Below are 20,401 nucleotides of genomic sequence, written 5' to 3'. Positions count from 1 at the left end.
AAAATCTTTAAAGGCGCATACCTTTTTCCAGAAAAAAATATCTCGCCACGCGATGTATTGAAATGCATTTACAGTTATGTCGCGAAATGCTTTGAAATACATTTCGCGACGCTCATGCATTGAATTTCGAGGGCGCGGAAATGCATTTCAATACATATTTTCGCTACATGAATAACCCCATTAGGCACTGATTAGCTCTCCCTGTCGCTTTTTTGTTTTCTTTGTGCGTTTTTCTTTGAAAAAGTTAGTCATTCGTATTTTCTTTTCAAAAAAAATGACTCCCAGCTATATCATCTGTTTGTTGGTCGTGAGTGTCATCTGATTGATTGATTAAGTTTCTGAACGAATTTTTTAGGCTGGCCTCCTCGGTTTCATTTTGAATGCGCTGGTGATTCTGAAGTTTATATCATCAAAACGAATGAGCAGTTTCCATAAAATGTGTCTGTTCAAAGCTATACCCAATCTTCTTATCAGTGCTTCATTTCCATTTTGGATTTGCCCATTATCATTTTTGGAATACACTATCATAGATCTTCCAAGATTTTTGAATATATCCATTGCTGAATTCATTGGTTTATTCTGTTATTATTTTGCTTCTCTGATTTTGATTTGCATGTCTCTAAACAGGTTTATGGCTATTTATTTTCCCTTACGAAAAGTTCCCTCGAAAATTCCTTATTCAAATTTATCGATCCTTGTTTGTTTTGTGTTTGCTAGTGGTCCAGTATTTGTCCCAAAGTTTTGTGAGTCTTCAACACCTTCAATAAGTTCTGTACATTATTTTTCAGTTGATTGTTTTTTCATTTATGATCCAGAGCTGGGAATTTTTCTCTCTGAAGACGTTAATAGATGTGGGAAAGCAATGGATAGCTTTGTGATCTACTCGATTCCAGCATTGGCTGTTATTTCCAACGGTTTCAATGCAATTATTTTTGGGAAGTTAGTGAAAGACAAAATGACTGGAATCAGTGAAAACCAAAAACAACAAAGACGAATGAAGTGGAAAGCAATGTATATTCAGACTGTGATTCAAGACTTCCTGCCAGTTTTAGACATCATCAATTTTAATCTAATTTCTGGTTTAATTATCTCTTCATTGTGGTATTTCATATTCAGTACTCTTTCCTTTGTTTGTATTTACGCAATTGATGGAGCTGTTATGATGTTTTTTTACACTGACTTCGGATTTTATTGCTGTGGGGGGAAAGGTCCGAAAAAGTCAATTACATTTGTGTCAGGAGTTCAAAACGCTTGAACCAGTCAAAAGAAATAAAGTTGTTTGTGTGCATAGGGTTCAAATTCTCACAATATTTTTTGAATCTTCCTATTTTTCAACGACGGCCGAGGTGATTCAAATTTAGAAAAAACCACTTTTGACATAAAAATCAAAGTTTATGATATCTTTTCAGGACCATTTATATTCATTTTTGATCATTTCGATTGATTCCAGTTTTCAATTAGTTGTGGCACAAGAAATCCCAGGTTTATATCCTATATATATTTTTTTTCACATCCTCATACCCTGTCTGATTAGATTGTTGTTTACAGTCTACTCGAGATTTTATGTTCCAAAGTACTACATGGTATTTTTATATCCTACCCGGAACTGTGAGACTTTTCACATCTTTGTGATTCCACGAGCTAGACATTTAATGAGGACACAGCTATTTTTCGTTTCCAGTTTTCCCATCGATCCTTGTTCGTTAGTATTCATTTTCCTCTTTTCTCGACAAACAGCACATCTTCCTTTTTCTTCATCTAAACTTCTTTTTCTTCGATGTTGAACTATAAAGTTTTGCTTCCAGTTGTAATTACAACTGGAACTTAAGTTGATTTTGTTATTAATGAAAACAAAAAATAGATCATTCCTAAAATAAACTGTTCACTGACGATTGTTTCAGACTGGTTTCATTGGACTCGTCCTCAACCTATTTTTATTTATTTGATTTTCAACTTCCAAAAAGAAACCATTTAGCAGTTTTCATAAAATGTGTATGCTCAAAACTATTTCAGACTTTATCATCAGTTGTCGCGGCAGCAGTAGTCCTCCTGCACGACTACAAACTACAAATATTTATAGAGACTCCACGTGTCTCAAATACACTAAAATCTTTCAACTAATAATCTATTCCCGTGAATTCCAACGTGACCAAGCTCTTCCAATCTTCCAATCTGCCCTGACCTCCACGACCTCCACGTCAAGCTCCGCCCCCTCTGATGGCTATAAAAGGAAACGAATTCGACAGAAAGATCAGTTTACTTCTTCTGAAGACCAACGTCCCAACTGCTCCCGAACAACTCTCGCACCAAATGTCCGAACTACCAAATGCTGGAAAGAAGACTGCTGGACCCACTGGAAAGGCCAATACTCCTCGAGTCATGGAAGTCAGTGGCAAGATGATGGCACCGACGAGACATTGTCAGTTAACTCGATTTGTTCACAATAAAGATTATTAGTTTTTATTCCTTGTACTTACATTCTTACTCTGGACCACTGGCCTTAGAGTAGGAACATGGTGCATCGACCGGGAAACCTAGATGCACAAATTCTAGGTAACCCCTGGTGACAAGGATAGAGATCATTCAGTTATCAACTACCCAAGAACCACACAACGGTTCCAGGGTGAATCCAACTGTTTGGAATCCCTAGATATCTCCAATCAGATCGTCTCCAACCAGCTACTCTGGTCTAAGCCACAGCAACCGTGGATAGACGCGTGGAACTGAGTAAGCTTAAAGCCTCACATATGAGTGCAAATCACATTCATACACTGAACCACCCAACAATGGACAGTGTCATCACTAGATGTGCAGCAGAATAGTCAGCCAGTTATGACTATTCCAATCTACAAAATAAAGCCCCATTCAAGGCTTCTCTTCCCCTGCCCCCAGTGTCGCGGCAGCAGAAGTTCTACTGCACGACCTCAAATTCAATAACACTAGAGCATCTAGAATGACACAAATTGTCATAAACACAATTCTCCAACTATTTACGCTACATATTTGGCGTGATCACTTTACTTATCAATATATCAGATCTGGAGCATAATCGTGGATATGCCGAGGAGATGCTATAAAAGGATTGAGAATCGCCAGTATGATGAGACATCTAAATCAAAGGAACAATTCCAACGGATCTCTCCAACGATGGATTCACTGATGCAAGGATCCAATTGCTTACGCTCGCGGATGAGCCAATCTACCGATGCCACACCCCTTCTGCAACCTCCTCATCAAGCCAAGGATGGTTCACCCCTCTGCTCCTATAAACGGAAACTCCTGTCGCTGGTCATCGTCTCCTGGCAAACTCCCCAAATGCTGATGCTATGAAGAACCATAATCAGAGCCCTAACCCAATTAAATAAATAGTTGTTGAATACTTAATGTTCCTATCCTTGTACTTTCGCTCCGACACAGGCTCACCACCTAAGTGTCGGAACATCAGTTCTGTATTTGCCTTCTGGAGATCCGCAATATCAATTCTGGGAGTCACTTATGTCGATATCACCAGAATCGAAAACATAATGATATCACAAGCAGTCAATGGATTACCATATTTCTTCCATTCACAGATTTGGTGTTTATTTTATGTTTTCTACTATCCAATATTCCCTCCCTTCTATCAGTTTTGAGTGTTTTAAGTTGGTTTGGAACAGTACTCATTATAAGATTTTCAGCAGATTGCTACCCAGTTTATGATCCGAAAATATGGGGATTCCGAACACAGCGTATAGAATGTGAGCATGGCTCGATGGACATTTGTAACTGTAGGAATACTGTCGTTCATATCGAATGGGTTCAATTTGATTATTTTTGCGAAACTGTTAAAAGATAAAGTAAGATTAGAGAAAAATTGGTTATATTCGGAGAGATAATTAAAAAACTTTCAGATGAATGGGATCAGTGAGAAACAAAAAATAATAAGAAAAAAAAGTGGCAGTCAATGAATATTCAAAGTGTCCTCCAAGATTTCATTCAACTAATTGACACCACAAATTTCAATTTCACTTCTAGTCTCATGGATACAGAACTGTGGAGTTTTATCTTCCGCTCCTTATCGTTTGCGTCGGTATTCATTCTAGATGCAGCTGTGATGATCTACTTCTTTGGAGTTTTTGTTGCATTGGAAAACCTAGTAAAGTGAAAGTCGGAGTGAAAATCAATAAGATTACACTTACTTAGTGGTCTTCAAGTGATCTGCTCGCGAGCTCTAAAATTACCTATGATTTCACTTTTTCGAAAACTTGAGAATGACTCACAAATATTTAGATTGAGAAAGACTATAACCAAAGTAACATGTGAGTCCCATCGATGTTTGTTGCCCCCTCTCTTTTTTTGACACTGCCACTGTATGTGGGGGCTCTTTTCGACACTCTGTTTGCCCGCGAACTCTATTTCTATTTACCGTTTGAAAACCTATAAAACCATTTTCGAAATGCTCGTTTTGTATTGCCATTTCACAAAATGACTTCGACTACAACTATCCTCTTCATCTCTGTTTTTGCCTTCGCCCAACTCACCGATGCTGTTCTCAACACCGTCGGAAGTGCCCAAACCATCTCGGTAACTGGAAGATTGATATGTCAAGGACAACCCGCTAGAAACGTTCTTGTTAAGATGTACGAAGATGGAACTAGTGAGTTTTTTTTTATCTTTGATTTATATGTAATAATTTTCCAGTCTGGGACTCCAAACTTGACTCGACCAAGACATCCAACGATGGTACCTTCCGTGTCTCTGGATCCTACACGAAAATCTTCACATTGGATCCAAAAGTCAACATCTATCACAAATGCAACTACAACGGATTGTGCTCCAAGAAGGTAACCATCAATATCCCTGACTACGCAGTGGCTTCTGGACGCGGATCTTCCACAAATTACGATATCGGAACATTGAATTTGGCAAATCAATTCAGTGGAGAGACCACTGATTGTATTCATTAAATTTTGATGTGACAAAATGTTTCTGATACTGATCTCATTCAAATGAATCTTATTTTTGTTCTTGTCGAAATCTCTGTCAACGACATCATATTCAACGAAACACGAAAAACAAAAAGTTCAAATGCGATTGCGTTTCATTTCTCAAATAGAAAACGTGTCAACAGTGAAACTAAATATTTACGCTGCCCGATTGAACTATCGGAGAAACTTCTCAATGTTGATTTGGGGGAGAGACGAGCATGCCACTTGTCTGCTTCGACTGAAAAACATTTGGATAGTCTTAGATCTTTCAAAATGTCCTTTTCAAAACTTACTGATCAAAAATATCCGAACTGATTCTTACGGCAAAATCCATGTTGGTGCAAATCAGTTTTGCCAGAGACACATTGTTTCTGATTTCGTCGATTTCTTCTGAATGATATAAATTGGATGGAATCAGAAACTTAAACTTGCCTTGTGTGAAATTATCCGTTCCCTCGGTGATTGTTTCGTAGAAGAATCGGTCTCCAGTTTTCAAAGCTTTGAATTGTTCTCCAATAATGAACGAAGCAGTTGGTCCTAACTGACCACCTGCTAGCGGTTCCTCCAACATGATTCCCACATACAAGTCAATATCTGCTGGATCCGAATACACATTTCTTAAAGCCCGAATGTTTTCCTGTGACATTGTGCTGTCTAGATCACTGAACGTCGAGACAGGAGGTAGACCAACGAGTTGCCTGTAATTATTTGTTCCCATTAGTTCCTACTAGTATTTTTTACCTGTATTTGATATAAGGGAACAATCCCATATCTCTTCCTCTCTGAATATTCACGGATACTAGATCCACTCCAGACCCATTTCTACCTCTGATTTCAAACATTTGATTTCTAATTCCAAATGAAAAATAACGATCGGATTTCATGGATGGCGTTCGCACCATCCCATTCATAACAGGTTCCCATCCTCCAATTCCAGCTAAATAGTTCTGATCAGCATAGAAAATATCGTGTCCTAGATCAAAGTTTCCGGCTGGGCGGCCTGCTTCCGTAAGTCGTGGGAAATCAAATCTGGCCTGGCTGTGACCAAATCGAAATGCTGCTCCGGCATATTCGGCTGAGATAGATGGGTCTTGAGAAGGGTTGTATCCCCTGTGAGCTCCGCTTCTCAACGGTCTTAATCCAAAGTTTCGAATGGTTCTAGCCGGCAAATACTTTGGAATGTATTCGTTGAACACAATATGTTGCCACGTGCCAATCATAATCTTTCGAACAAGTTGGAATATTTGTTCATCTGACATCCGAGGACGGGCCAATCTCACTTGTTCTGCCAGTCTGTTGTGCTCTTTGATGAATACAGTATGAACTATAATTTTGAAATGAAAACTAGTTTAATGCTCTCTGGGTACCTGGAATAAGTGCAGGATGAAGACTGTTTCTGAAATCTCCACAAGTAAAACAATGAAGTGGAGCAAAAGATTGACAGTTGGAATCATTCAGATTCTGTGGGGGCAAAGTGTATCCGAGATCACCAAATGTGAGAAGTTTTCCTTCAATGAATGATCTAACAGTTTCAGCTTCACAATCAGCCGACCCATAGACAGTGGACAGATCCAAGAAATGGCTGTTCTGATCAATTTGAGTGCGAACTCCAAAGTTTTCTTGTCCGTTGAGAGCTCGTGTCAGTCGCATACATGGCGTTCGGAAGTATGGATCATTGCGGGGTATTGTGATTGGAGCACAGTTTGAGGATACGCGGGTCGCAGCATTACAAGCTGAGCAATCAAGAGCACCACCATCTCTAGCTGGAAATATTTGATTGCTAACCCCAGCTTGTGAATTTGAATACTTACCCACAGAGGATGGCATGAAAATCTCATCATGGGCAATAAATTGACCAATAATCATGTGCAAATGGTTGATGGTTGGAGAAAACACTTGATTATTTCTGTCATCATGCAGAGAATTGGAGATGAGTCTAGCCGATGGAAGGTTCCCTCCATTCACACTTCTTGTTCTTATTCTTCCGAGACCATCTGCGTAAGAAGCTCCGCCCAAAATTCGACGAAACGGCGAAACTGAATTTCCGAGTTCCGGATTCTGCCGGTTATTACAAATTCCTGTGATTGCACGAGTTGTGGTACTGAAAAGATTTATTCATGAAAAGTTCAGAAGGAGAGAGAAAGTTGAAGTTTCGGAGACTGGAAGACCTACTGGAATCTGTTATTGCAGTCAGTAGGTGGAGTGAAGCATCGTCGTCCGCGGCGAGTGGCTTGTCGTTTCGGGCGGATTATCGCGTTTCGTTTACGACGGGAAGGTTCGGAGGGTGTGGTTTCAGGATGGGATGTTGTGGTTTCAGCTAGTGATTCTTCATCCTCTGCTTTCCACTTGTTGATTACTTCGTTTGCCATTGGAAGAATATCCTAGAAAATAATCGATTCTAATTATAACTAAAAATAGAACTAACCATTCCAAACTCCTCTACCAAAATCCTTGTTGCCTCCTCCAAAACCTCTCCGGTGAACTGAGCAATCTTAGATTCGCTGTTGGCTTGTTGTGACACAATAATGTGTTCTGAAGTTTGTTCGCTGGAAGAATCCACTTGAGCATTCAACGAATCCAATGCTCTCAAAACCGCATCTTCCACGATTCGCTCGGTTTCCTCAGTCACTTCACCAAGTGCTCTGAAAAATTTAAATTGAAATTTGATAATGGATTGGGATGGTACCCTATGAATAACAAGATTGAAGTCGTCATAAGCATTATTAGTGTTAAGCTCTTCATTACTGTTTTCAGAAGAATATAAAATGAAAAGATCAGATGGTTTTCTAACGATCTTCGATTAGTTTTTATACCAAAAAAGTGTTGATTCAGCTTTATAATTCAGATCAAAAACATTCAAGTGACCAGCAAATAAACAAAGTTTCGGGGGAAACTACAACATGGTACAAGAAACGGATCACGGACGACGAGGACTGAATTGAACATCACTCACAAAACAAATTTTCTTCTTCAGCTGAACTATTTTTCGATATGTGTAGACGTGGAAATGAAGCATAACAATTCTGAAATTCACAGAACATGAATTTTCAAATTTCCTATTTCCTCTAAATTTCCTCTAATAGAAGCCTACCTAAACCGTTCACTTTGAGCCCATATATCTCATTTCATGTAAAAGATATTAGAAAGTAGTTGATCGACAAAATGTTTATCATGATATTTAATTTAATTTAATTTTTTTATTGATCAGGTGTAATAAAACATTAGAGGGCAGGACATGAAAGACTCAGAAAAATGCCCCTCACGAGGCCGATCTGAGTAGAGGAGGGGAAACGGGATAATTTAGATATTTGACACAGGAAAGATGTAACCGGTAGAAAAGGAAAAAATAGGGGAGCAAATATATCAATAACGGGTAATACTGGAAGAAATTAAGGATTCAAACTCGGAAGGTAGGAGAAATCGGGTAACTTGCGAAGTGATGGCGTTCCACAGGGGAACAATTGAAGAAAAATAGTCAGATGAGTAGGGATGAACAATAATTAAGTTCATAGGGCGACGAGGGGAGGAGGAGTATTTGACATGTGCATTTAAGTTAGGAAAGTAGGCGGAGCCATTTAAAAATTTATAGAGAAGAATTAGTTGAGCTTTTAACCTACGATGTCGAATGGAGAACATATTGAGGATAGAGAGACGATCAGAATAGGAACTGTATTGGATATTACAACGCTGGAAAATACACTTAGAGAAAAATCTTAAGGGAGATTCTAGTTTTAGAGCAAGGCGAGAAGAAGGCGGAGGGGAATAAACTATAGAACAATATTCAAGAATCGGGAGAACATAACATTTGAAAAGATGAATGTAGAATTCTGGAGACTTAGATCTAAATGACTTTAAGAGTTGTTTGGAACGGAGAAGAGCTAAAGATGTGATTTTGTTGATGTGAGCAGAGAATTTGAGAGAGGAATCAGTAATGAGTCCCAAGTCCCGGAAAAGATATCACCAATATTTTATCAGTTGTCAAAACTTTGATATCTTTTACAGAAGTAGAAATAATTGAACTCAAAAATGATGGTAGGGTGGGCTTCTATTGGAAGAAACGCGGTCAATCTCAAATGACGCACCCATCTATCATATAAATTAATGCCAATGACAAACTCATAAGAATACACTGCAACCAATGAGAGTCCACTAATTTATAGAATAATGTATAGTTAAGCATGTCAATCACATGAAGAGCATCTTGCATTACATTTTGAATGAAATTTGCTAACCATTTGTTTCTTCTTCGGTTTTTTTGGTGCTCGCTTATACCAGCTACTTTGTCGTACACTAATTTTAAAACTGCTATGAAGTTCAGAAAAATTGAAATTGAAGTTAAACCAATGATAACTATTAGTTGCCAGCCATCCATTGAATCTATACAAGTTGGAAGTACAGGACTCCACCCAAGAGTTTCAGGATGGTAAATCAATACGCATGGCCTTGACACATCAGATTTTGGAAATCGGAGATATTAAAAATTTAAGACCTCTCATTTCAGATATGCTACAATATAAAGAAATGAGAACACAAACAATAATGGATACATTTGTGCTGGGAAACTTGTCAACTTTCAGTCTCCACATGGAGAAATACAGTACGATAACTCGATTTGCAGTCATCGAAATTGGACAAAGTGGACCGAAAATATATCCTCCTGACGCAGTTAATTCGGATACTAGGATATTCAGATCCCGGGAAATATTTTCAGTTTTTGCTGAGAATGCTGAAAGGGGAACTGCGTAAAAAATAATTGCTGCACAGATTAGAGCATTAGACACTGATTTGACAAAGCACAGTTTTTGAAATGAGTTTATTAGTTTTCGAATCTTGGATATTTTCAGAAAAAAGTATGAATTCACCAGAAACCCAAGGAGCGAAACAGCGAACAGAATTCCAGTTTCAACGTAATGAAGCAGCATTTAGTTTTGAGAAAATCTTTGAGATACGAACACTGATTCAGAATTACAATCTGATTTTTTTAGTAATTGTTTTTTCTGATTGTGAGACCCAATAAGAAAATTGAACAGACAGTAAACACATTTAACAGGTGCTTGTTAATAACGTCTAGGTAACTCATAAATAACTTCTCAGAAACGATCTTTGATTTAATAACACAACCAATTCGGGGGAAAAATAAATTGAGTGAAAAGTTCAATCGAGTTAATTTTGCAAGAACAGTTCAATGAAAATTAGTTTATGTCGCGTTCCGAACGCTTTTCACAATCGCAACACTACTTCCTCCATTATTGTTCTTCGGAATCTTTTTCATCCATCTTGGATGGATGTCGGGCTGGCAAGCAAACATTAAAAAACTGTCGATTGCGGTAATCAAAAGAAATGATAAAGTGACGGAGAGAAATTGAAACCAGAGATCTTCATTCAACTTCCATATGTAGTAAGAGTTGATGATGTCAATTAATTGGAGGCAGTCTTGGAGCATACTCTTCAAGAATAAAAATTCAAATTAAACTACCGTAAAACCTGTATCAGGAGATCCCCTTTAATGAAAGAGTCGCTCTAATAAAAGAACTCTTCGAGGAGTACTTGAAAAAAAAAGTCATTATTATAGAGGTAAGAGAGCTCAAAATGTGTGTTTAAGAAGAGGAAAATTTCCTTACGATTTCAGTCAAAAATATTTCGGTCAAAAATATTTTCTATGATTGCTGGAAATCTTTTTTTCAAAACATTGCTCCAAATTTGTAGGTTTTCATGAACTTCAAACGGATCCACTAAACTTTTTTATTAAAACTTTCGAAAAAAAAACGGCTGGATTAAATGAAGGCCCCTTTTAATTGAAGGGCCGATGAAGTGAAAGGACCTTCCGGAGGTACCTTAGAACAATAAAAGAGGCGGCCTTTCTAATACAGGTTTTACCGTATTCTAGACTAAATGTACCTGTACAAACATTATCATCCATCTCTTTCTTCTTCTTTTCGATTCTTCTATATTCATTCCAACCATCTTCTCCATCAACAACCTAACAATAGTTAGCACATTCAAACTGTTCGTTATAAATGTTGTAGAAAAAACAAAGCGCGGAATATAAAACATCAGAATATCGCTACATTCTGAAATCTCACCTCTCCAGATGAAAATATTGGGGTCATAGATACTAGCACATCCATCTGAAACTCTCCATCACGAAATTATTGGATTTGTAAGATCACCTCGAGTCGAAAATAATCCCCAAGCAGTCATAAATGATACACAGAAGCCAATGGCAACATTAGTAACTGGTATTTTTCTCAAAAGAAAAATACCAAAAGGAAAAAATAGAACATAGCACCTATTACATGATAAACAAACTGCAAGAAGAGAATCTGAATACAAAGATAAAAATTGAACGATAAAGAATTGAAAACCAACTCATGAAATATGCCCAAGTACCTGCGAAAACCCCAATTAATCGATTCATCATTGGGCTTAATTGGCTCAATGTTAATGAAAGGCTTGTAACGGGGACAACCCAGAGTAAAAATGCAGAACAAATTATAAAATTTGAGATTGTTTTGACTGTACACAGTTTTTGAAATCCACTTTGTTTGGATTTTCTGTTTACAAACTTATAAAAGAGGTAGATATCGCACAATGTACCAAATAAACTGATCTGTAAGACAGTTGAATCGGATTTGAGCTGATGAGGGGACTCACAATAAAAGTTGCTAAAATTGCAAATGTAAAAAAAGACCTGGATAACAGTGCACTAGCTGGTTCCTCCAAAATTTCGAAAGTTTCATTTTGAGACGAAATATTGAGATTTTTTTTAATTTTTTTACTGAAAAAATATAGATTTTTGTTTTTTTAACATTTTGAAATTCTTAAAGATGATACCAAACGTTGTTTTCTTATTAACAAAAATAAAAAAAACCAAAAACCTAGAAAAAAAAGAGTGCCAGAGTAAGAAAATCTTATTTTTTGCCGTGTTTTAAAGAAAAGCTCTTTCCTAGAAAGTACTCGGAATTCCTGAAAAGCACATGTTCGGCTGTTAATTTTCCCGGATATTATGAAAATCGAGCAGAATTCCTATAAAGGAAAAATTGGTCAATATGTAGGCGTTGTGCCATAACTATTGTGCCATAACTTTCAAACAGAGCAAGGAATTAAAGTGTACGAAAAAATCAAAGAAATAAACAACTTTGGGGTATCACCCATCATAAAGAACTTCCATTTAAAACCTTCTGAAACTAACAAAACTCAAGAACGAGTTTCAAGACATCCTATGTGCTAATCAAATTGCATTAACTTGCATAACCGACATGTCTACGCTAACATGAAATGACTCCCAAGTGTTACCCTCGAAAAAAAATCGAGACCTATATGGTTGGATAGAGCGTAAAAAGTTATTTTAAATTCCAAACGGAATAGTTGGTAAAAATTTTTTTTGGGAGTTATGGTCCAAACAAAAAGTAAATGCCTAAATTTTCAAAAAATCATAACTTCGTCAGTTTATGTCCGGTTTTTGAAATTAAAAAAAACAGTAGATAGACAATTATTTGAACATTTGAGAATAAAATTTTTCAATTTTTTTTCGGAAAGTCAGACTCTTATGATGGTACAGTACAGGCAAAAAAACATCACAGAAGTTTTCCATTGTAAATTGAGTTGACATTATTTAGTATTGATAATTTGAATATAGGAAAAATTCAGCTGGATACGAAAACGGCAGACGAAGTCACTGGAATTTAATTTTTTTGAACGCTTTTCTTTTAGAAATTTACTTTTTGTCTTCTTCAAAACTTGATGAATTTCTTTGTTAGATATTAGGATGATACCTCTGAAAAAACAGAAGATAAAGGAGATAAGAGAACACATAAGTCCGTCAAAACTAACTCCACTCACCCTTCGAAAGCATGCATAAACGCCCACAAACTGGCTACCAAAAATAATAAAACAAGATTTTTCAGTAACGGAGCAATGAGATAATAAGTGAATTGACCGGCGAAAACAGAGATTCCTTGAAAAAATGTCTGTTTTATAAATCCCATTTCTCTTTGTTTTTGTCTTTGTGTCATTTTGATTCCAGCTGCGTTCATCAGCATGCGGCTATTTTTTCCTGCTTTGAAGGCAGTTAACAAATTGATAAACAGAGTGGTGACAATCAGAACAGTGTTTAGAGCAAAATCAGTGTACCATGTTAGTTGAACACAATTCGAAGTTCCCAAAAATCCAAATGTCCACGATACGTCATCATAGGAGAAGTAACATCCCAGAATCTCGTAGAATATAGAGCACATGATAATAGAAGTCATCCAAGCTAATTGAATCATGATAATTGTTCCAATTTTGGAGAACATTTTTTCGTAGTAGGAGGGAAGAAACACTGCACAGAATCGGTTGACTGCGATGAGTAAATGGAGCAAGTTTGATGCTTCGTAGGTGCTCATGGCAATTAGTCCAAGGATGTGGGAGTGTTGGATAAGGAATTGAGAATCGCTTAAATTTGGAGAATGATCGGAAATTCTATTGATTTTTTAATGTTCATTTTCAATTTGGGTTAATGAGGTATTTCTATTCAACATTTTGAAAAATCTATATTTTGCTTGGACAAATTACTTACCTCAATTGCATTGGACAGACGTAGCACAAAAAAATGACGCACATGACTGTATTACAAACAGCCTGATTTTTGGTAATAATTCCAAACGAGCTGCTCATCGAGCTCATTCGCTGAGCTGCCAGAAAAACTAGCACATTCGCAATAGTGCCAAAAGATGTTATCTGAAAATTCCTTTCTCTACTTTGGTTCAAGCTAAAATGATCAATTACCAAAAAAGTGATTGCAGAAACTGCCAATGGCTGATACATGATCGAGGGCTACTGCAAAGGAATGACTGAAAATAAATCAAAAAAGTGTGACAAGGACTTCATGGAAATCTAGGTTCACACAGAGTACGGAAGGATGAAATCAGAAGAAGTGTGAAAACAACGGTGGGAAAATTCGTCGAATTCGAGACATAGATTTTCATGATTTTTCGGGGAAGTCATGAAACTTTATGATCTTTGCTTTTTTCCAACGAAACTTCCGGAATGAAGTCAAAGAATCAGAATTTGAAATTTAGATTTCATACACTGAGGACTGAAATACAGAAACATACCGTAAAACCTCTAATAGAACGACACCCGGAACGTCCACTTTGAGCCTATATATCTCACTTCTTTTGAGAGGTATCAAAAAGTGGTTAACTAGTAAAATGTTTATCAGGATATCAGCAACATTTTACTAGTTAGCCACTTTTCGATATCTTTTGCAGAAAATGAGATATATAGGTTCAAAGTGGACGATCCGGGTGTCGTTCTATTAGAGGTTTTACGGTATGCCAAAACATTTATTGCGGAAGCACATACAGTTAAATTAATTTATGGAATGACCACTAGTGGTAACGAGAACCAATGTATTTCTTCTTTGCTTCTTTTTGATTTTCCAGTTTTTGACGAATTCCGGGTGAATATCAGAGTTGCAAGCCAACATGACGACACTGGAAGTATTTTAATCAATCAAGACTTTTGAAATATGTGAACCACAAACCCATCCATGGTTGCAATAAAAACGAGAGAAAGAGTGACGAATAGAAATTGAAACCATACTTTCTCAGAAAGAAGAACTATGTAGTATGAGTTTATAGTATCGAATAATTGTAAGCAATCTTGCAAGACGCACTAAAGAATTCAATAGATATCAATTTCTCACATCCAGATATTCTTACTTGTATGAACATAACCATCCATCTTCTTCGTCTTTCTTTCGCTTCTTCCTCTTTGACTCCAATCAGTTTCATTGCCAGAAGTCGGGTTCCGATTGCCACGTTGAAGGCGTTTGTTGCAATTGTTGTGCCTAGGATGACGAATGGAAAAATCACCGCTAACCGCTTGGAGCAGTCATGAAATTCTGTTCTCCATACGAACAGATTTGGGTCGTAGATGTAACCGCATCCAACTGTAACTTCATCAATCATTATAGAAACCGTGAGAATTTTTTTCCGATGCCACAGAAACCAAAGATTTAGAAATAATCATACTGAGCGTGTTTTTCAGTTTTGGGAAATATTGGTAAATATGGGTCTTGTTGATAAAATTTTTGGTTGCGATTTTTGATGTCTCAAAAGTCACAAAACCGTTTTGAAAAAATAAACGATTTCCTTTACAGCAATTCTGTTCAGAACTTGTCATGAATTATTCTTACCTGGAATACTAACAAATGATAACATACTGGTTAATGTTACTGAAATCGCAATCGCCATATTTGCCATCGGTACTGTTTTCCAGATTGCTATTCCAAGTGGAAAATACAAACCGTAAAGACGATTACAAGCTAGACATACTTGAAGAAGTGAATCTTAAAATTGATTATAATTTTTCTCGTATTTGCCCCTCTTACTCAAAACATAAGCCCACAATGCAGCCATACCACTAATTATCCTATTTGCAGGATAATTAAGTTCCGAATATGTGAATTGAAGCAAAGTTACAGGCAGCACCCAAAACAAAAATGTACTGCAGATTATACAGTTATTCATAGTTTTGACGGTGCAAATTCTTTGAAAACCATTGGAGTGGGGTTTTCGAAATATAAATTTTATTGTAAAATAGAAGTTGCAAACGAGCCCAATTGAACTTATCTGAAATTTAACTTCTTGAAGTTCTTGGAATTTGATATTGCTAAAAATTGACTCACTGCAAAAATCATTGCCAAAGAAAAAATATAGAAACTAAAGTTCATATTTTTCTGAGCTGGATACTCGGTCTCCATTTTTGATATGTATGCGATGTAATAAGATTTAAAAAATATTGAAACTGATTTTAGTGAAGATGAAAATGAGGGAATTATATAAATTTTAAAAACAATCGGACTGGAAACATTGGGAAGTGATGAAAATCATTCAAGCAGATTCTGGTTAACTTAACTGGTACAAACTTTCCTAACAAGACCAAAATATTGAATTGTTTAGCTTCTTTCTCTAGTTTGGATTTGGGGGCGAGACATTCAACTTCGGATTTTTTCGTACATTTTGTGTATGTCTTGAGAAAATAAGCATGGGAAAAAATCGATGCTGATGAGATGAATCAGACGAATGGCTTTTATTTGGTCTCAACAATAAGTATCAGTGAAAATCTCTTGGTGTCCGTTTAGAGTTGCCAATGAGAACAACCATAGTTGATTTTTCGGAAATTTTTCAACATTATTGCCAAACGTCTTCATTGAAAGGAAGGATAACTGATAGTAAGCAAATATAGTGAGGTTTTAAAAAATATTGAGTTTAAAAAACATTAAAATAATCAAAGAGTTCCCGATATTCCGTCAGCATCAAAGTATTTTAGCCTATGAGCTTGAAGTCACAACCACTACACTATTCCTCTTTCTGTTCGCTCCTATTCTGCACCACGGTGGCAAAAAATGTTTATTGAATGCCAGCATAATAAACCTGTAACATCCTGTACAACCGAAACCAGTAGTATTATTTTCTTTCCCGTCCAACGTATAGATTAGTATAAAAGATAAAGTCAAACATAAATACTGAAAGTTCGTCGCTTAACTTATAAATATATCTTGAAGTCAAAATATCCACTATATGGAGACAGTCTTGTAAAACACCCTGAAATATGTTCATATCTCATTATTTTTCAAAAAATAGGTCACCTGAACAAACATAATCATCCATCGTTTTCTTCTTCTTGACGAATCTTGTTGAGACATTCCCGCCACCTTACTCATCACAAGACGTACCGCAGTGCCAGCATTGAAAGTATTAGAAATCACTCTGTCTGTTAATATGGCGAACATTACGATCTCATTAATATTTGCTGCGCATTCATCATCTTCACGTCTCCATTGAAAATATCCTGGGTCAAAAACATAGCGACATCCTTCTGAAAATGTCAATGTTATTGGATCTTGTTTACAGAAATCGGTAAATTCAACTTACCAGGAATGGATACAACGGCATATATTGAAACTACTATAAGTCCGAAAACTATCGCTACGTAGGTCATTGGGATTCTCTTTATAGATTTTAATCCAAGTGGAAAGTACAACGCATAGAATCTATTGCAAGACATCGATACTTGAAGAATGTAAGCTAAAAATTTTGCAGATTCCAAGAGTATTGGTAATGTCTTTGTAACTAACACAAAACATACGCCCACGTTCCTCCCATAACCCCGATAAACCAGTAAGCAACATCCTCATAGGTATATCGACAAATTGTTAGTGGAACAACCCAAAATAGGAAAGAGCAACAAACGATAATATTTGGAAGTGTCTTTGCTAGGCAAATTTTTTGAAACCCATTTGATTTTTTTTTGATTTAGTTTCACGAACTTCAAAAGGAGGAAGATGTTACAGATTGTGCCAAGGAAACTTGTCTAAAACTGATTGTGTCAACTATGGAACGAAATTTCGAACCCACAATAAAACAAAATGTAACTGCGAAAATATAAAATCCTTGAGAGAAGAGTGGACTATCTTCAGGAATTTCACAGTCTCCTTCTGCAAGTGTAGGGGCAAGTTCAGTGGTAGATAGCACTGCCTACGTTGATGCTTATTTGGTCTGAAAAGTCTATGAGAAACATTTTCGTATTTCCATTGATCGAATAAGTGGCAAATTCGACTACATGTTCGGTACGGAGTAACTCAATTATTGACTTTGATCAGTCTTGTGTTCGCGATGTTTTCGAAATAGCTTACTCAGCAAAAAACCACAGCGGCCGCATTACCTGTTCCACAGTTACCGTATTTTTTCTAATAGAAATCCACCACTAATAGAAGCGCACCCTCTAATAGAAGTTCGTGCAGTTCAGTTTGTGCAGTTCCTACAGTACGATTCGTCTATTCGGTTATAACAGATATTTTCTTTCATTTTTCAAAAATTTTTTTGTGATTTTAGTTTTGGTAATTTCCTGAGAAGGAAGTTGAAAAATAGAAGTCCAACAGAAAAATACTGTATGCAACAAGTTGGTCAGTTCAACAACAGTACAGCACGGACCCTGAATCTTGATACCGAACCCACAGCTGTCGAGATGCATGTATTTGTACTGAATCTGTGCGTTCTCCTATACTTTCACAGCAGTTATGCACCATTTTAACAGCACTTCGCCACTTCGATTTACGAACTACGGTACTACACAGTTTAGCAAAATTGTTTCAATTTAAAAAATTTTTAATTTGGGCCTATCTCAAATTGTTTCGAAGGTTTTGATAAAGTTTTTGTTTAGTAATACGTTTTTTCTAGACACTTTTCGGCTTTTTCCGGGAAGAATGGTCCGAATCCGGTACTGCCGGTCACACCATAGGACCACGATTTACAAGAATTTCGACAATGGCCCCAATCAGGCTTATTCGGAAAACCGCCATTCGAAAAATCAGAAATATTTATATTTGCTTCAACGGAGAAATATATTTCAGCGATCGAAGGGAAAAAATTGCTGACAATTGAGTTTCAATAAATTTTTAACTGAAATTTTTCAGAATATTTTGTTTTCTGGTTTAAAATTATTGGCTTAGGCTAAACTTCAGCCTCTGAAGCTCTACATTAGTGACCGAAAAGGTTATTTTAAGCACACTGTACATACAAAAATAACCGAATATTCTCCAGAAAAAAAAATTATGTCAAAAAGTACATAAATTCTCAAATATCAGCAAAAGGTTTACTTTTTTCACTGGCATCCAGAACATTCTTTTTTTGAAGTTTAGGCTGAAACGTCTTGATGAGAACATACAAGAATGGCACCGAATTCAAAAATTCGGGAATACGGTTTTCTGAGTAAGTCTGATTGGAACCGTTTTCTCCGAAAAGAACCAAATACAACTTTTTAAGATTTTATTTATTGGTAAAATGTGTTACCAAATCAGTTTGTTCTTGAAGTTAGATATATTTTCAGATTTAATCAAAGGTTCGTTTGCAAGTTTTCTGGTTATGACGAATTTTAATTAGGAAACAATCAAGAAATCGAACAATTACTTCGAACAATAATATGCAAGGTAAAATCAATTTCAAGAGTTGTGTTGAATTTTTTTCAAGGTTCGCGTTCGAAATTTTGAAGGAGAATGTATTATAAATCATCGAGATGTTTGAAATTTTCAGCCATAATCTTTAAATTTTCTTAGGTGGAGAGCATTCTGTGAAAAAAAGAAAAAAGGAAAAATGAACGAAATCGAAAATTCTGAACAAAGACACATCATATTACAACTCAGTAATTACCCTGTCTCATTTGAATTCTAGGAAATTTGCAAAATTTTGGTCTAACTTTGAAATTTTAAAAGAACATAACTAACAATAAACTAAAAGTTGAATATTATGAAAGTATTATAAAATCTAACCCATCTATCAAACTTAGAACAATAAAAAATATTATCAGAATAATGAGCTGAAACCATAGCTAATAAGAAACAACCAATTCTGTGAATCATGCAAACGCTTGGGGATTTATTCATTTTCACATCATTTCGAACAATCTATTTGATTTTGTCAAAAAGAAAACTCATTTGGTTTTCAAACAAAATTTTATTTAGTTTATTGGAATACTCAAAGCAATTTTTCGATTTTTCATCATCTTGAAATTTCAGCAGCCGATAATCTTGTAGTCACAACTTTGACACTCTTTGTTTTTGATCCGTTTGATCCTTTTCTGCACCACTTTGGCAAAAATTGTTGATTGAACACCAGCACAATGAACCTAAAACAGCGACTCGATACACACCCTAACCGAATTTCACCTCACCCGTCCAGAGTATAAATGAGTATAAAAGAAAATGTTAAAAATAAACACTGAAACCATAATTGTTCATTCAATTTTCCAATATGTTGCATTTATAATATTCACTATATGAATACAGTCTTGCATAACACTCTAAAATGTTTTTAAAAACCTTTCTGTTTTTTTAAGTTGTCAACCTGGACAAACATTATCATATATCGTTTTCTTCTTTTGGTCGAATCTGCTTTGATCAATCCCACCATCTTACTCATCACAAGACGTACCGCAGTACCAACGTTGAAACTATTAGAAACCACTGTATTCGCGAGTATGGTTAGCATCACCATCTTATTGATATTTTCTGCGCATTCATTTCTTCTGGTAACCATTGAAAATACTCTGGGTTAAAAAAATAGTGACATCCTTCTGTAAATTCTAATCTATTGATAATCGAAATCGGTAAGTTCAACTGACTAGGAATGGATACAACGGCATATAACGAAACTATTATAATTCCGAAAACTATCGCTATGTAGGTCATTGGGAGTTTCTTCACAGATTTTATACCAAATGGAAAGTATAATACATAGAATCGATTGCAGGACATTGATACTTGAAGAATTGAAGCTGGAAAGTTTTACATCGATGATGGTAGTCTTTTTACAACTAACTCAAAACATACGCCCACGTTCCTGCCATAACCGCGATAAAACTATTCAACCAGTAAGAAGCATCATCAT

The 20,401-nt window shown here is 36.2% G+C and overlaps 7 protein-coding genes across 7 annotated transcripts in view; 3 read left to right on the top strand and 4 right to left on the bottom strand.

The window, feature by feature from the left end:
• Cbr-srx-18 overlaps positions 1-13,694 on the bottom strand; it is a gene marked incomplete at both ends in the record, with an annotated part of 23,431 nt that extends 9,737 nt beyond the window's left edge. The window contains 2 exons of the mRNA XM_002635175.1: positions 12,810-13,403; positions 13,528-13,694. Of these exons, the coding sequence (XP_002635221.1) occupies positions 12,810-13,403; positions 13,528-13,694 (761 nt within the window). The remainder of the gene's footprint in view (positions 1-12,809; positions 13,404-13,527) is intronic.
• Cbr-srx-134 lies at positions 437-1,255 on the top strand (the record flags this gene model as incomplete). The annotated part of the gene is made up of 2 exons (XM_045236464.1): positions 437-743; positions 789-1,255. 2 exons carry the CDS (start codon positions 437-439, stop codon positions 1,253-1,255), a joined length of 774 nt encoding a protein of 257 aa, XP_045094520.1.
• On the top strand, positions 2,218-2,727 carry CBG11465 (the record flags this gene model as incomplete). The annotated part of the gene is made up of 2 exons (XM_002635177.1): positions 2,218-2,385; positions 2,554-2,727. 2 exons carry the CDS (start codon positions 2,218-2,220, stop codon positions 2,725-2,727), a joined length of 342 nt encoding a protein of 113 aa, XP_002635223.1.
• Positions 4,465-4,946, top strand: Cbr-ttr-21 (the record flags this gene model as incomplete). Its single annotated transcript, XM_002635178.1, has 2 exons — positions 4,465-4,636; positions 4,681-4,946. The coding sequence occupies 2 exons, from the start codon at positions 4,465-4,467 to the stop codon at positions 4,944-4,946; spliced, it is 438 nt and encodes a 145-aa protein (XP_002635224.1).
• Positions 5,142-7,688, bottom strand: CBG11467 (the record flags this gene model as incomplete). Its single annotated transcript, XM_002635179.1, has 9 exons — positions 5,142-5,205; positions 5,261-5,357; positions 5,400-5,665; positions 5,709-6,291; positions 6,335-6,730; positions 6,779-7,068; positions 7,140-7,348; positions 7,393-7,609; positions 7,654-7,688. 9 exons carry the CDS (start codon positions 7,686-7,688, stop codon positions 5,142-5,144), a joined length of 2,157 nt encoding a protein of 718 aa, XP_002635225.1.
• Positions 10,309-11,577, bottom strand: CBG11469 (the record flags this gene model as incomplete). The annotated part of the gene is made up of 4 exons (XM_002635180.1): positions 10,309-10,413; positions 10,866-11,095; positions 11,120-11,290; positions 11,403-11,577. Coding segments are annotated over 4 exons (681 nt in total), but the record flags the coding sequence as incomplete, so codon positions are not given.
• A 628-nt stretch (positions 13,695-14,322) lies between the features above and the next one.
• On the bottom strand, positions 14,323-16,958 carry CBG11470 (the record flags this gene model as incomplete). The annotated part of the gene is made up of 9 exons (XM_002635181.1): positions 14,323-14,446; positions 14,497-14,627; positions 14,675-14,904; positions 15,151-15,303; positions 15,346-15,586; positions 15,643-15,817; positions 16,476-16,561; positions 16,606-16,835; positions 16,892-16,958. The coding sequence occupies 9 exons, from the start codon at positions 16,956-16,958 to the stop codon at positions 14,323-14,325; spliced, it is 1,437 nt and encodes a 478-aa protein (XP_002635227.1).
• Positions 16,959-20,401: the final 3,443 nt, after the last annotated feature.

This window comes from Caenorhabditis briggsae, assembly GCF_000004555.2.
Source record: "Caenorhabditis briggsae complete genome, chrV, whole genome shotgun sequence".
Lineage (NCBI taxonomy): Eukaryota > Metazoa > Nematoda > Chromadorea > Rhabditida > Rhabditidae > Caenorhabditis > Caenorhabditis briggsae.
Note: the sequence above shows the minus strand (reverse complement) of the source record. Positions and strands in the feature narration are given on the sequence as shown.